This window comes from Parasteatoda tepidariorum, chromosome 4 (assembly GCF_043381705.1).
Source record: "Parasteatoda tepidariorum isolate YZ-2023 chromosome 4, CAS_Ptep_4.0, whole genome shotgun sequence".
Classification (NCBI taxonomy): Eukaryota; Metazoa; Arthropoda; class Arachnida; order Araneae; family Theridiidae; genus Parasteatoda; species Parasteatoda tepidariorum.
In genome coordinates this window covers 45,808,402-45,825,593 of record NC_092207.1, presented here as the reverse complement: position 1 = coordinate 45,825,593, position 17,192 = coordinate 45,808,402, and the positions used below count along the sequence as shown (strand labels likewise).

At 26.7% G+C, this 17,192-nt stretch overlaps 1 protein-coding gene across 1 annotated transcript; it reads right to left on the bottom strand.

Moving 5' to 3' along the window:
• Positions 1-1,009: 1,009 nt before the first annotated feature.
• LOC107440205 (transaldolase) lies at positions 1,010-11,731 on the bottom strand. The gene is made up of 8 exons (XM_016053064.3): positions 11,220-11,731; positions 10,044-10,167; positions 8,957-9,064; positions 5,893-6,024; positions 5,170-5,230; positions 3,387-3,631; positions 2,425-2,492; positions 1,010-1,383 (listed from the first exon to the last, which is right to left on the bottom strand). Exons 1-8 carry the CDS (start codon positions 11,281-11,283, stop codon positions 1,226-1,228), a joined length of 960 nt encoding a protein of 319 aa, XP_015908550.1. The 5' UTR covers positions 11,284-11,731; the 3' UTR covers positions 1,010-1,225.
• Between the last annotated feature and the right edge of the window lie 5,461 nt (positions 11,732-17,192).

The window sequence follows — 17,192 nt, the reverse complement described above, 5'->3', positions numbered from 1 at the left end:
TTAATTCATTACTCATAGTCAGTATATTACTCAGTACAAAGTGATTATAAAATAACATTGCCAACATCTGACCCTCTGTAGAGCATAACTTTTGAGTGAACAGAATAAAATTTTAATCTAAGTGCTAAAAAATGTCAAAAAGCAACTTCTTAGTTTTCACAATTACAGTTACGGTGATAAAATTTTCAAATGGAAACACCCATTTTATGGATCGTAATGTAATCCTTGCAGTAAAAAACCCAAATATAGTGTTAAAACATACAACAAGAAATTGTGGCTCTAGAGTTTTGCCAAAGGTCAAAATTTTTCATGACTACTAATGTGAACAGAGAAAAATAAAAATTGAGAAAAAATTAAAAAGAAAGCATTTTTTGTTCTAAAAACTATTTGACATATCCATCATTTTTTCTCTGTTCTCAAAGACTTTCATCAGACTGTCTTCTTTTAATTAGTGGTCACGAAAAATGGTGACACTTGGCAAAAGCCTTATCTCAAAATTTCTTGTGCTAAAAATATTGCAATGATTAAGTTTCAATAAAAAAAAAAACTGTGTTGCCATTTTAAAATTTTCTCACTGTAACCACCACAATGAGAGCTACACAATCATTTTTGACATCATTCTTGAACATTTAGATCTTGATACCTACATACAAAATTTTATTCCATTCACTCAAACGGTATGTCAGCTAAGCCGTTTTTAGACATGTGATTGCTGGAAGAAAGAATGGAAAGCATGGTGATGAGCATTTTATTATAAGTTACTGAATCAATAAGTTATTCTTTAAACCTAGTTTGAGTGTGTAAAGACTTGCCTAGAGCTCTATCTTTATTACACATTACCATGTCATTTAATGTTTTAAGTACAAAAACAAAAAATAATGAGTATCAACCTTTGGGACTTGTGAACATGTACACAGAAAGAAAAAAAAGATTTTTTTTTCAACAGTTACTTTTCTTGGAGTAAAACATCTTCAAAGATATGTAAGACTAAATCAAGGATACAGACAAAAACTTTCATAGCCAATTTAATGTAGCAAAAATAGAGATTCAAAAATACATAGCAAAATATTCTCAACAAGCCGCTTACTTGAAATCATAGTAAATCATATTTTTTTTCCTCTTGAACTTAAAATGTATACATGGCATAACAGAAGTTCATAACAGGAAAGATCACTAAGGTTTATGGAAAAAAGTTCTTTTTAGTTAAAAAAATGATATGGGAAGATTAAAATTTTGATTTCATCAAATCTTCCAATTTAATAGCATCAGCAGCAAATTTCCTGATTCCGTCAGACAACTTGTCATTGGCCATTGGGTCATCATTGAGTTCCCATCGAAACTTGGCTTCATCATAAGATACTTTTTCAATATCTAAATTTTTTGCTGAAATTAGATATATCAAAATTAGTTTTTACAGCTATAGTTTGGGCAGAATTAAATTTTAAAAACAAAATAGCCAAGAAAACAAATTATTAAAAATTTTGAAAAAGTAACCTTTAAAATTGTTTTTTTTTTTTTTTGAAAATTAGATAGTTTAATATTGCAAGTAAAATATTAAAACTTATTCATTTTTTAACATTTTTTTAATTATCTTGAATAATTGCTTTATATTTTAATTAGACAAAAAATTTTTAAAAAAACCTTAGTATATACTAAAGTGAAACAAATTTTGCTATAGTTTTCCCCCCCTTTTTTACACAGGTTGTCATCCCAGAGGATCGTGTGAAGTATTAAGTATCTGCCACCTGACAAAATGGTGCAAAAATCTTAATTTTTTGATTAATTCAGTTTTTCTATTCGATGGATAGATTCTTTAAAAATTCTTTAAAGAACAAAAATATTTTTTGTAAATTAAAATGTATCAAAATTTTTGTTTTAAAAATTATAACAGGATCATTTTAATTTTGTATTAAAATTATTAAGAACACTAAAATAATCTGTGAAAGATATCCAAATCTGATTAGGTGATGACCTAGCATTTAAAGTGATAAAAATAATCTCAAGCATTTACCATTCTTTCAATCAATCCATACCCGTAAAAAAGATATTTAGGAAAGCAAATATTTTGGATGAATTTATAAACAAAAGTTGCGAAGTAAGTAATAAGTTGAAACTCAAGATTTAATTAAATCCATTATAAAAATTTAATTTTTGGTCAAATGATTTATAATATTCTTTTAAAATACCTAATACAGTTAACATGACTGGTCAGATGATAAGATAAAAACAAAATATATAAAAATAAACAAAAAGACTAACAGAAAACACAATTTAGCTTTAAAAACCAATTAAAATCATGTATTAAGAATTACCCTTCGTTAAATATTACTATTTTAATTAAAATAAAATAAATGTTAATCAATTGGAAGTAATTCCACATAAACTATTATGTAAAATTACTTTCCTATTACATTTTATACTTACCATTTTCAGGATTTAAATATCGCTGAACCTCATTGTTAGAACTTGCTAATTCTTTCAAAAGCTTTGGACTAAAATTGAAAGGTAAAAAATATTTCTAAATAAAGAACTTACTAATATTACAGACAAAATACTGAATTGCAAGTAACATAACTATCTTAAAATTTTAATACATGTATTTTAATAATAACAAACAATACAAAAACAATAATTGAAGCATATATAGGAAGCATGCAATCTAAAAAACTCATTCATTACAAAAGCAGCTGTCATAAGTTATCTCTCAATTCATTGTTGAAACAATGCCCATGAATTTTTTTCATTCACAGAGAAAAATAAATAGTACAATTTGACCAGTTGAAAAGGAAGAGCTTCATCAAAGAACACAGCAGTCAACTAAGACCAAATCTTTACAACAAAATTGTAAAAACTGGCCATGATTGCATAGCAATTAAAGTAGTTTGGATGTTTTGAAGCATAAGGGTGTAAAATGAAAATTCTAATATGCATAAAACATTTTTTATTATAAAAACAACGTTAACATTTTTATCGATAGCTAAAAAAGAACAAATAAAACAATTTTTGTTTCACAAATATAAGGTGAATTTCATATTTTAATCTTAAACTATTTGTTTTCAACTAATGCTAATGTGTTTGGTTTCATATTATATTATGCATAGATTACTCCTTTACTTTTAAAACCATAAAATATTAATCATACAAAAGTTAGAAGGCAGTCTCTGCAATTGATGTAAAACTATAATTACTTAAAAATTTATGTTATTAAAATCTTTTACCAAAATTGAAAAATTTGAACGCCAGAAAGTTGTCCAATTAGAAAGAACATGCATTCAAATGTTACAATTATATAAGTAAGATTGGTTTGTAATCATTGATTGGTTTATTACAAAGCAAAATATCTATTTTAAAAAGGAAAAAGTATGTTGTAACATTTTTATTCTCACCTTATTGTGAGCAAGTCACAGCCAGCCAATGCCATGATTTCACCAGTGTTTCTGAATGAGGCACCCATCACAACCGTTTTGTACCCATGTTTCTTGTAGTAATTGTAAATCTTTGTGACACTCTTAACACCAGGATCTTCTCTAGGTTCAAAAGACTTTTGATCTGTGTTGGCAACATACCAGTCTAATATTCGACCCACAAAGGGAGAGATTAGTGTGACGCCTGCCTCAGCACAAGCTACGGCCTAGAAATGATCAGATTTATAATATAATTAGCAATGTTAAAATATCTAGATAAATCTACAAAATCTGGAAAACTTAAACATTTTTAAAAAGATTTCATTATGACAGTAGTAATTCAGTACAGATTAGATTTCCAGTGAAACCGTAATAATTTAAACCATGATTTCCAGAAAATAAAATTTTTATGCCAGTTAAGTTTTTATTATTTTTTTTAAATTTACTTATTATTATTATTTTTAATTACTGGAGAATAAAAACCTTCCTCTTAAGGGTTAGAAAACAAATTTAAAAACATTTTTAGAAGATTGAATGCGACATTCTTAAATATTATACATTTTAAAATTTAAAACATATCTCAATTGGACATGAAATTAAATTTTTAAGAAAATTCGACAGTTATATTAAAAAAAATGCTTTGGATAATGAAAAGTAATATGTACTTTAATAAACAGAAATCCAAAAAATTTTAATTTTCGTATGAAAATACAATCTGAAACTATATATTTTTTTTCCCATTTAAGTCAGTTGTATGAAAGAAGAAAAAGCCGGAGCATTCCTTTAAAAGAAAAACAACTAGATTTAATTGAAAATAATCATTGAAATAAATGATTAAGTGCAAACCTAATTAGCAAGTAAAACAATAATTATGAACTCCAATTACACGTGAGCACTAACTTGAAAGGAGAATATGATAACGCAAACGACTTTTTTTAAAACAATAAAATGGCATTAACTAATTAACAACAATTAAAATAATATTTAAGTTAGAACAATAAAAGCTATCAACTAATACATTTCTTATTTTAAGCAAAGCTTTTTCTAGAGTTAGAAATAGCACAATCAGTAATTTTAAAAAACTTAATAAAGTTGGTAAAAATTCCTTTAAATAAGTACACCCTAAAAATGACTTATGATTTAATTCTTTGCTTACAGTTGGTATAAATGGTGAATCAAAATCGCAGGCGTTACCAAGCTAAGCCATGTAAGCAAAACGTAAAATTAATTTTTTAAGTTTTAATTATAAACTATCAAATTGTCCTGATAAAAAATATAATATAAAGACAGTATATGTTAAGTTTTTCATAGTATTAGTATTCATATGAGTATTTCATTCATGTTGAGTATTTCATACCAATCTATTAAAATAAATAACTTTACTTCTAACTATAACTTTACAGATATTAGAAATTAATTTATAGTAGTATGTTATCTAACACTATATTCAATGTCACTTGAATTTATAATGCTTAAGAGATTTCAGTAATACAGTTTATGGAGTGGCCACAAACAGTCAGACAAAAAATTTCCGACTTTTCTAGACTGATTTTAATGAATTTCCCTCATTTTTGTAATTGGTACATAAATTTTAAAATCAGTTTTTTGCTTGTTTTATTTCTATACATAATATACATAACAAAGAACTTATTGTTTCCTTAATGGTTAAAAAAAAAAATTTTAAATTATTGCAAGACCAATTTNATTTTGAAAAAAGAGTTTTATGAAATCTGAAACCACAAAAAGTAATTTCACTAAAACTTACCTGTGCAAAGTTAAACAGAAGAGTCATATTGCAATGAATTTGATATTGCTCTTCTAAAACTCTAAAACAACATAAAATATTTAAATACCATTAAATAAAATCTATAGACATGAAACAGTATTTAGTATGTAGGCATAATTCCAGTATTTTAAAAATATAATTCTAACTTTTGGTAAGAAATATTCTGATAATTATTATATCTAATCTTATTCATATTTAATTTCCAAACAAAAATTTGCAATGCAAGCATACAAACTTTAGTTGGTTTACAATATTGTTAACTTATTTACTTAATTTCTAAAAAAAATAAAATAAAAAAATATGTCAAATTTCTAGATTTTTTTTTCTAGATATCTCTTTATCAAGAGCTAAGTATAAATTTTAACAAATTAAAAAATCCCTTGTGATATTTCTAAACAAATTCTTTAAGCTGTTAAAGTGAAAAGTTAAAATAACTACTAAGCATAAAGTCATTAAATTTTCAAGCTAAATACTTATCTTTTGTTTGTATTTTTTAAAACTTTAGTTTAAAATAAATAATCAATTGAATGTTTTACAAAAAAAAAATTCATGAATTTTTATACTAGCAAGTATACTGTAAATTCCTTAAATATGTAATCACATCAACACTTTAATTGTTAAATATTTTTCATAAAACTTTCATTTAATTTTCAAAAGAAAAATATTTTATAAAGTCTGCTTTTATATTATGTTTAAACTTACTTTGCTGCTTGAATGCCCTCCCATGTAGAAGCTAACTTAATAAGAATTCTGTCTTTGTGAATTCCTTCTTCTTCATACAGTTGAATCAGCTTGCGAGCTTTTTCAATGGAGCCTTCCTTGTCAAAAGACAGCCTAACAATAAACAAAATCACATTTGAAAACACAATTATGTTAAAAATAAGAAGAAAAAAACTTAATAATTGTTGAATGTGATACAAAAGAAAAAGTATCGTTAATAAGGCATAACATACAATGTTCAATCAGAAATGCTATAAAATTAAACTATAATAATATAAAGTAAAAAACAACTTTTAATAAAAAACAATGTTCTATAGTTTTGTGAAATTTTTTTAACCATTTTGGTGGAGAGTATTTTTTTTTTAGTTAAATTTAATATGTCAATGGGAATTTTTTAGGTTTAATTTCAATTTTTTGCTGGGGTGGGTGGGAATAGCCTTATAACTTTTTTAATGATTAGTATTCTTTCCAGTCAAGTTCATGCCATACTTTTTCGCAGGTAGAAGAGAAAAGGACTAGAAAATCAGACTGGGGCGGAAAAAGCAAAGCAAAATAAAGCGCTGAAAAACAATAGGAAAAAAACATTGTGACAATATTGAATTTGAATAGATTAGATTAAATATTATTCTAAAATTAACATAAAAGGATTAGTTTGAAGAAAGGAACTTTTCACATTTTATGCTCTTAAATATTTTTAATTCATATTCTAGTATGAGCTTTAACTGTTAATATGCAGTTAAATTGTTGTTAATATGCAGTTAACTGAGCTTTAACTGTTGTATATGCAGTTAAAAAAGATACTTGTGATGTGATTTATTATTGTTATAGGATCGACTTACAATCCATCAGTGTTTTCAAGGAGATCTAGAACTAAGCCAAACATGTATTAAAATCAATTCAGAGATATATATTTTAGGAGCTGATAATAGGAAATATGATATTATTGTGAGGAAAAGTATAATGTAAGTTTAGTGAGTAATCTACATTACACTTTTTCAGAACTGCAGAATTTTCAAAAAAATAATAAATTTTTTTTTTTTTTTTAAATAGAGAAAAATATTTTTAAAAAAACAATGAAGAGAACACAAATAATGAAGCATAAACATACATATGATCATTTTTGTACAATAATACAGGTTAAAAACATGTCGATATGATATTTGTGTCATTATGTCCATGTAACAAGTGTGTTATGTTATATGTGGCATTTGTGCTTGTTATTTTAGCTTTATTCACATGCAGTACAGAGTGAATCATTTCTCTATTTGGACAAGTAGTTTGTCTTAAATTTATTTTAAATGAAGTAACTAATAGTTAAAGTATAAATCAAAGGGTTTCTACATATTTTTTTCTTCAGAAAAATAAGGTTTTAGTGCAATAATTTAAAAATTTTGCTTAATGGGGATTAGTACAATAGGTTCAAAGAAATAACTTGAACATTACAATGGAAAATAATCTAATCACAGAATTATTAGGTATATTAGAATTAAAAGTTGAGATGTCTATCTAATTTTATATGGGGGTGTCTATTGAAACTATGTATATGGGTTATATTCTATATTTGTAAAACTTTTGAGTTTTTAGCAATTTCTCATTAAAATATTTATTTCCATTATAAAATGATATGTTTTGTTTTAAATACTAACAAAGAGTAAAATATAAGGATCAGATGCATTTTGTATTTAAATTATGTTTTCAAAAAAATAAAATATAGGTAAATTATCACCACTGTGCCTTGTCTCACCCCTCCTCAACACATATTTCTGAACTTTTTAAATAATTCACTATACCTATTATAAAAGTGTTACAGAGATAAATGCATACATATTCTTAAATAGTATATAACTGTCTACATGAATATGTATAATCAGTATTTTTAGAATAATTTGTATAGTTAGTTCTACACAATTTGAATATGTTCTCAACTTTTGTTAATTACTGCCCCAAGTATGAAAAGTGCCAAAAACACTAGAAATGGTTCTGAATAAAATATAACTTCCAGGTTACAAAGAACATCCTTCTCTACAGAACAGTAAAATTTAATTGCAGTACTATTTCTTTTAAAGTCAATCAATGTAATTTCACCTTAAAAAATCTGACTTATTAAACATAATTACTGTGTTTGAAATTATGCAAAATAAAATGTAATTACTGTATTAGTAATGAGGCAAAAATAAAAAACATAAATCATCATTTCCTAATAATTAGGACAAGGGTACACTTAAACTACACTTCTCGCTTCAAACATCAAAGGTAGAGTATAAAATAAATTTTAAATAAATGATTGAAAAATTATGTTTGTGATAAGCAAAAATTTTCAAAATAATTTACCAAAACCTCAATCAAAACAATTGAATTTCGAAAAGCAAAAAATTAAATAGCCACAACTTTCTAGTACTAAAACTCTTTAAGTAGATTGGCAAGCTAAGTATTTATACTATAAAATCGGTCCTTTTACACAATAAACAGGTGCATTAATAGCTGTGCTGATAACAAGCAATAAATGAAGAGTTAAATTTACATATGAATGTTTTCAATATAAAACAGAATAAAATTATAAATGTTACTTAATTAGTTTACTTAATATGTAACAAACATTTTGTCTGTAAATTATAACTAATCTTCAGTCTGTTTATCAAGAGAACTCCTCTTGCCATAGAATCATACTATTGCAGGATAAATTTGTAATATCAAGTTATCTTAACATAATTTGTTTGCATTTTAGATATATTGAAAAAACTACTTCCACATTCTAAACTTCATGATTTACTTTAAGTTGAATTAAATTTACTTTTTCAATATTTTAAATTATTTAGGTAGGTAAAAAAGAATTTGCCATAAAAGATTTCCCCGGCAATATAGCTTCCTCTTGACTCTCAAAATTCTGGTATAAAAGTATGTTTTAATGAATAGAAATAGCTATCTTAATTCTAAAAATTTTAGACATATACACTGCAAAACAAAAAATTACAAAACACTCATACAAACAAAATTTAAAATTACATGAATAAAATATACAAATGCATTTTAATAGCAACTAACTTACCTAGCATCTACTTCTGTAGAAACACGACCTGGAATTATTCTAAGTATTTCGCACCCAAACAAGACAAATAATTTATCCATGGCAGATGAGAGCTGTTCATTTTCAGTTCTGTACAAAGAAATTGTATAAGTAAATAATTATATAAGCTGAAAACAGTGTTAGGGGATGTATAAAACACAAGTATAAAGTTTCTTTGCTAATACTACATTAATTAGATACAAGATTGTAAAATAGAAAAAAAAAAGATAAAAAGTAAATAAAAATTCTAAAATAACAACTGCAAAGAATTAGATTTTAAAAAAATATAACACAATATAGTCTTCAGTTTTCAAATAATTGATAACAATAGGGAGCAAATGCTTTGTAGCATTTATAACAATATTTGATCTTGCCTAATTCGGGTGTGGGCATTTCAAATCTGAAATTAGTTTTTCTCCAAAAGCTACAGATTTTTTAATAATAAAATTTGTAACATATTTTTTGCTGAAATTTAAGAGTTTAAAAATGTTATATATAGCAGTGGCTAACGTAAATGTTCCGATAAACTTCAAAAGGAGTTAGTTAAAGCTGTTTCATCAGGATAGAAACTGCACAAAAATCCATGTTTGAAAATGTCGTTGTACATGGCTACTGGCAATTCCCTATATTACAAACTATTCATACAAAGAAACAGTTCATAATAGGGAAGCGACCCTAATGACGAATGATGACACATCGGGCAGAAATTCCTATGCAATTTTAATCTCGACTATGCACCCTAACTTTCCTAACAGTTTGTTGTAACATTTACGTGATCCCATGAAATATATAACATCTTTAAACTTGAACATTTAAACAAATAGTAGACTGAAAGTGTTACTTAATAAATCAAAAAATTATAGCTAGAAAAGATAAACTGATTGCAGATTTGAAATCAGGGATACAGAAGTATCGTAACATCTGTTAAAAAATCTCTTGCAACAGAAAAGAAATTGCTTCCTGTGTAATTAATGGTCAAGGTTAAGTTTTTTTACATAAAAAAAAACTATTTTATAACAATACATTGCTTTAAATGAGCTCAATAAATTAAAATTATAAAAATTCATACTTTCCATGTGCTTTTCCATATTCAACAGCTTTTTTAATCAAACTCTGATATTGTTCTAATTTAGCAGCAGCTAAAATCAATGATGGATTTGTAGTGGCATCTGTTGGTTTATATTCTTTCATAGCTGAAAAAAACTTCATACATGTAAAATTCCTGACAAAAAACTTTTGCAACATTAGAATTTTAAAAACTAAAAAAAAAAAATTAGAAATTTTTTCTACAATTCTAATATATTATCTAAGAATGTGCTATCATAGAAAAAAGTAAATGTAAAGTATAGGTAATTTTTCAAAATAGAAAGGCATTTAAATTTTCAGAAATAAAAATAAATATATAAATTACTAATTATTTCAAGTTCTATTTAATTTTTATAGAGAGCTGTAAAATAATTTATATATGAGCATCAAATTTTTTACAAACAATTTAAATAGGTAGTTTAATTAAAGCTACTAAACCAGTAATTTTTAACAACATTTAAACATTAAAAAAAGTTATAAAAAATCATGCTTAAATTAAACACTTTTAAATCAAATATGTTATGAGTACAATAGCACATATGAGAAAAAAGTGGGTTTGAATCTATATAATTCCTCATTTTATTAATTTACCATTATTTTTCGTTTCATATTGTATCTTCCAATTAACAAATAATTATTTTTAGTAGAATTTAATTTAAAAATGCACCGTTTACAAGCAGTATTTGTAAACATTAAATAATAATAATTTTAATAACAGTAAAAAGCAAATTAAAAATTTTAATTTATTGGCTTGACAGGGATGCTCTTGACTTATCTTGCAGGAGCCAAGGTAAGCGTTTCTTATTTTTGTGACAAAATTCTATAGTAAGATAAGAATTTCATTTTTATAGGATAAATTGCAACTTTAAGACAATATATATCCATTATTATATTAAGATTTGATATCCATTAACATTGAAGATAAACAGATATGATGACAATGAAAACATTTAATTTGTTAAATGTTATTGGGTATTCAGCAATCAGTTTGGAACAGGGATTCAAGAGTATGTCACATTTTGCGGGATCATTCTTTTTTGATTTGACAAAAAAGGATCTGTTAAAATGTAGGAAAATATAAACATCAAAAATCAAAGCATATGTATTTAATACAAAATAACAAACTGGGATTTTAAGAATTCTACAACATTGATTTTACCATCGAATTCACCGGTATCAGCAACAACAATGGTCATTTTTTTCAATTGATCCAACGAATTCATCTTTTTGGAGATATGTATAAGGAACGAAATAAAATTCTTTCAAACTTGCAGAATTTCACTTTGATCAGTAGCGATGCAAATAAAAAATGAAAGAACGATATCGAATTCACTTTCCTCGTGCGAGACTCAAATTGCGTCACTCAACTCAATATCACGGATAGGCTCATTGATTAGCTCGAATGTGCTTTCCAATATACAGTGCTAACAGTAAAGTTGAAAAAGTTCGTTCGTAAAATTATAAAAAGTTTAATCGTTCGAAAGAAAAGATCAAACTGAAAAGTTTAAAAGGTTTTGGTAATGTTCTTAAAAACTTTTTTTAAATACTCACTAACGCCATCTATGATATAAATTCTCATTTTTGATCCCTCAAGAAAAATGTGGCATTTTTTTTCCACTGATAGAATTTGAAAATGAATTCATGTCATGTTTCTTATAAATAAAATGAATTATTTTTACATTTTCTTTTAAAAAGTGAGTACATAACTAATGTCACAAGATTTTGAGATTTTATACCATCATAATGTAATTATTAATTTATTAGTTTAACAAAATTATTAATTTATTATTTCTTTATATTTAAATGATAACATTTTTTATACGACAAGACATCATCCCACCTCTAAATTTTTCCACATTTCAAAAATTTTGTCCACGTGTCTCAAGGGAAGTCTAAAGGTGCATTTGCACCCCACCCAATCAATTAAAACTTAAATTTTGCTTTTAACTGATATTATCTTTTTATTTTACTTTAAGTAATAACACAAAATGCTGGTTATTTACGCATTATATTTAATAGACAGATAGGATGATTTATAAATTGGGCTCCCTCAAGTATAAATGATTGTATGGTAGTGAGTTTTTCTTATAAAAGCTTTAACTTTTTAAAGAATTTAATATAAATAAATTTTTTTTATGGCGATATTTGTTAAATTACGGGTTTGTGATTGTATGATGCAGCAACGCTACTCCAGCCGCCATGGCTTACAAGGGAAACTAGGGAAGTGTGACTCGCCAATTTTGAAATAAACTAGTGGGATGTATGTCTTATGAGGAATAATTTTCGAGGGCAACATTCGTTTCGGCCCATAGAAGGTCCTGTGAGAGATAAAAAATAATTCAATATATAGAAAAANAGCCATAGGTGCTCACTGGGTGTAAATTTGTAAGACTATAATTATTGGATATTAATATTATTAAAAAAAATTAAATAAGTAATTTTTCTTTTATCTTAAAACAAAAATATTTCCATTACCTTAAATAAAATGAAATTTTTTAAAAAATGGAAAAAAAGAGCCAATGTTAAATGAAAAAAGCTATCTTATTTTGAAAGACCAAACTTATGGACGAATACATTCCAGAAAATGGGTGCATTACCGAAGTCTTAATTAGTAATCAACGACCCCTTTTACCCTTTTGAAAAATAGACCACCTTCTATTCACTTCACCTGCTTTTTCAACCAGCTGCAATTTAACAGCCCCCAGGAGTTAGTACATGGAACAAAAATAGCTTCTTAAAGCAGACGATTATTAAGTCAATAATTTAAAATCTCTTTCTCTTTTTAAAAGTGACCTTTTATTTTTGATGAGCACATTAGAATGCGCCAAACTAAGTAAAAAATAAAAATAATAATAACCGGAAAAGATATAAATAAAAAAAAATTACAATAGTGGATGTAATAATCTTAATTTTTATTCAACTACTAAAAAAAAAAAAATTTAATTATGCAATCAGCTGTGAAAAATTGACATTTCGGCAAAATATTTGGGAGACATGCGCCCTCTTCCCAACGATACGCCTATAATGATTAGGAAAATTTATATTTACATGAGGCAGTTTGATATTCTAAAATTTCTAAACCAACCAATTCTTATGAATTTGTTCTTTTAACCTTCCACTTTTTATGCCTTTCTCAACAGCAAATACTTAATATAAAAAATACCGATAAATTTTCAATTGTTTGTAATTTTGTTAAAAAATTTTTTTTGCTTTATTATTTTTTTCTAAGAAATAAAGTAAAACGAGAATTACTGAGAAAATATGTTTCGTTATATTGATCATCAAGAAAAATCATTAAAATCATTTAAATATCATCAAGGTATCCTGAGTGTATACATGCTCATTCGATAGTGTGGTGCAAGTGATAAATAATTATTATTTGGAATGGCTTGTTTAAATATTAGCAATACATAATTCTTAGTTCCGCAGTGGACTGATAGAAAAGACGCGGCGAATCTCAGTAGAACACCGAGCATCAATGGCTGTGGCCAGTAAGTGGGTGGGTGACCACTTTGATTTCCCTGAGTAGGGACCGAGGGTGTACAGTATCGGTCCTCATTAAACTGTTCTACCACAAAGTGCTCGACTTCGCGCCAGGTCGTCGGGCTACCAAAGCGGGGCAACCATTCCCTCTGCAGAGGATCAAAATTGTGATGGCGTGTCTTCGAAACATTCTCATATATGTTTCCCAGACCGTCACCAATAGCCCAATGTGCAATTCCAGAACGACGTAAATGAAGTACCTATATTAGGGGCATTCTAATTATGTTCATTAACAGACCGGTAAAGATTTGCACCAATCATATTAGAAAAATTGTTTGCTTTTGAACCTTGTTTCTTTACTAAACTGACATAAAAAATTGTTGCCAGAAATCGCTACAATAAACTACTGTTGCCTTTTTCTTTCTTTCTTTCTTTTTTTCTTCTTTTTGTAACGCACTATTTACTACACTATTTCTTTTTTTTTTAAAAAAAGTTGCACTCTACACTACGAACTACGAAAAAAAATAGCAACAGCAGTAGTTCCATTACTAGTAGAGCACTGCTTCCAACCATTGCGTAAATTTTCATAACTAAATCTTTAAATAAAGCAAAATAGCGAGAATAAAGTCCAAATAAAGGTACAGAAGCGGAACATGTACTTTATTTGTGCTATATTCCCGTTCTATTGCTTTATTCATAAGTAGCTATTCTATCCTCATTTGAGTTAATATTTAAACTATCACTTATATCTAAAAATATCTAAGTTGGTTCTCTACGTAATTTTTTTTTTTTACCAAAAATTGCACGTTCGCTATTTGAGTCAAGTATCACTGACATAAATTATTTTTTTATTTACACTTTGTTAAGGCAAATATATATAAAAAGGACTAGGGAATTTTTTTTTCTTCATTTATTTTCCTTGCAATTCACTTTTTTTTTTCTAGCCAGCTTATCACTTGTTGTGAAGTGATTAAAAGATCAAATATTGAATTGTTTCGATCAGAGTCATTAGAAAAGGGGGGAGTCATTGTTCGTGACTCGAACGTCACGAAGAGATAAGTCACGGCCACAATCGAAGTAAACGCATCAGATAAGTTTAAATTTAGTGAGAAGGATATCGTGAATTTAAATAGTCCCTGTGACCTTTATGCAGAAATATGACACAAAAACCTGCTCAAAGTGTATTTGAAAGTCTATTCCGTTTTTAAAATGAACCAACTTTAACTTAAATTTTCATATCTACTGTTTACATTTTAACAATATTCCACGAGCCAAGAACCATAATGATTATGAAATTTCAGATTGACTAATGTACATTATGTCAAATGTACATTATGTCAAATGTACATTAGGTGTCGCTAATTAATATTTAAGCGAGGAATAAGCAGGAAAGCTAGCGAAAACTGTCGAATCACTATTCAAGAAGGCGGGTTATAAAACATTGATATTCGGAATATCAATAGAATGTTGCCCATCAAATAGATTTTGATGTTTTTCGTCTCACCTTCCTTAGTAGTAGTTTGTCAGATTTCAATAGCGTTATTTTTTTCATTGAGATATTTCACTTCATTTTTGACGAGGGTTTTAAAAAATATATATTGAGAGCAGGCAATACGAAACATCCTGTAAGGAAAGGCAATTTTTGACCCTTTAAAACACTTTAAATGTTCGAGTTTCCTTTAGCCTCGTGCTTTTTTGCATAACAATGCAACAAGAAGCACAACGAATATTTTATAAACTATAATAAAGGGTATAAAAAGCCCACTGATGTATGTATGCTTCTAAAAATAATTATTCTTTATCAGGAAGAAAAATAAATAATTAAAAGGAAAAGTTACAACCCAATTCTACCTGATTTAGACAAGAACTTTCTTGTTGAAATTACAATAATCAAAATTTTTATTTAAGAAATATAGGTGTGTGAATAAAAAAAATGCATCAGCTTTAGAACTTTTAAGTTTTTATTACATAAAGATACGGCTTTTCTTCACGTAGTGTAAAAAATTAAATAATAAATGAAAATAGGATTTTATGAAAAAGATAAATAGATATGACGATCTAAAAGGAAACCAAAAGAAATCGTCTATTTCGACGTCCTGTCTTTTACCTTGAAGTGTGTTTTCATAAACTTCCTTCTCAGTCTGCCATCGCCATGCAAATACAAGCAAACGAATTGTACACTGTAATAAAATGCGGTAATAACTTTACTTTTTGGGAGATGGGCGCAGTTAAATATCTCCGCCTCCTCCCTCATACTTTGTTAATATGAGTATACAGTGTTAATATGAATATAACATACAGTGTTTATATGAAAATAAGCTTGTTTCAAATTTCTTTTGACATGCTAACAATACACAAAAGGGCGGGTGCCATTTTGGTAAGGGCCAGTGGCAAGAGGTATCCAATGACTACGTACACTAAAACTTTAAATCTATTTTTTTTTCTATTTTATGATGAAATTTAACTTTTTCTCAAGTAAATATGTGCATAAAAAAGGAATTTAAAGTATGGATTTAGACTTTTCTAAATACATTATACTGCATTTATAAAATTATTTCACCCTTACTTATTATTCTCTATTCTCACCAACCCCACTGATCATTGTTTTTTTTTTTTTTTTTTTTTTTTTTTTTTTTTTTTTTTTTTTTTTTTTTTTTTTTTTNTTTTTTTTTTTTTTTTTTTTTTTTTTTTTTTTTTTTTTGAATCAATATTTTTCAAAAATAAATAAAATAAAAATCAATTTGTTCATAAAATATATAATTACTGGTATCCATTGGCGATCAGATTGGTCACTTGGTCTCATTATTTATTAAGAGTTCTTTTTTAAAGTTAATTTCCTTATTAATTTCATTTTTATTCATTTTCTCTTTAAGGTCGCACTGATGTTTTGGAAAGCAGTGAAGAGTTGGTCTTAATTATTAAAAATAGCAAATCCATCAATTTTTAAAAATATGATTTATTTTAAAGTTCATTTTATCTGCAAAATTATTTTTTAACCCTTTGCGATTTTTGATTACTCGAAAAAAAATTTTGCTTGTTGAACGAACAATACCGTATAATTTAAAAGAAAAGTATACTTTAAGAAAAAGAAAAGAAAAGCGTCATCACGCTTAAATGCAATTTATAATATATTATTTTATATGTTCTAATCGAACTCTAAAGACTATCGATTGATTAATATTATTTTATACCATGAGATCAGAATGATATTTCACCGTGATGTTTGAAATCAGACATACTACTAGTACAGCAAAAGATCAAAACAAAACAAAAAAATCTATTCAGGGCTGAGAGAAGACGCACGTTCACAAAGGGTTAATTATAAATGACGCCACTGGAAAACAAGAACAATCGCACCCCCTCTGCCTAAACAGGTATACGCCACAACAACAAGAAGACAAAAATATAAATAGTAAAAATGCAAATATGATTTTTTTTTCTAAAAAAAGACAGTTTAAAGAAATAAATACATAGTTCATCGAAATGTTTTGAGACGTCAAAATGTGCTAAAAAAACTTTTAAAGGGGACTCTTAAAGAGGAAATTTCTTAATTTCTCCTTTTTTCAATTCTCAAATACTCTGAAAGTACTTTGTCTGTCTCATTTAGTTAAATTATATTTTAGTAGGATACTGTTCTCAATGTTCAAGC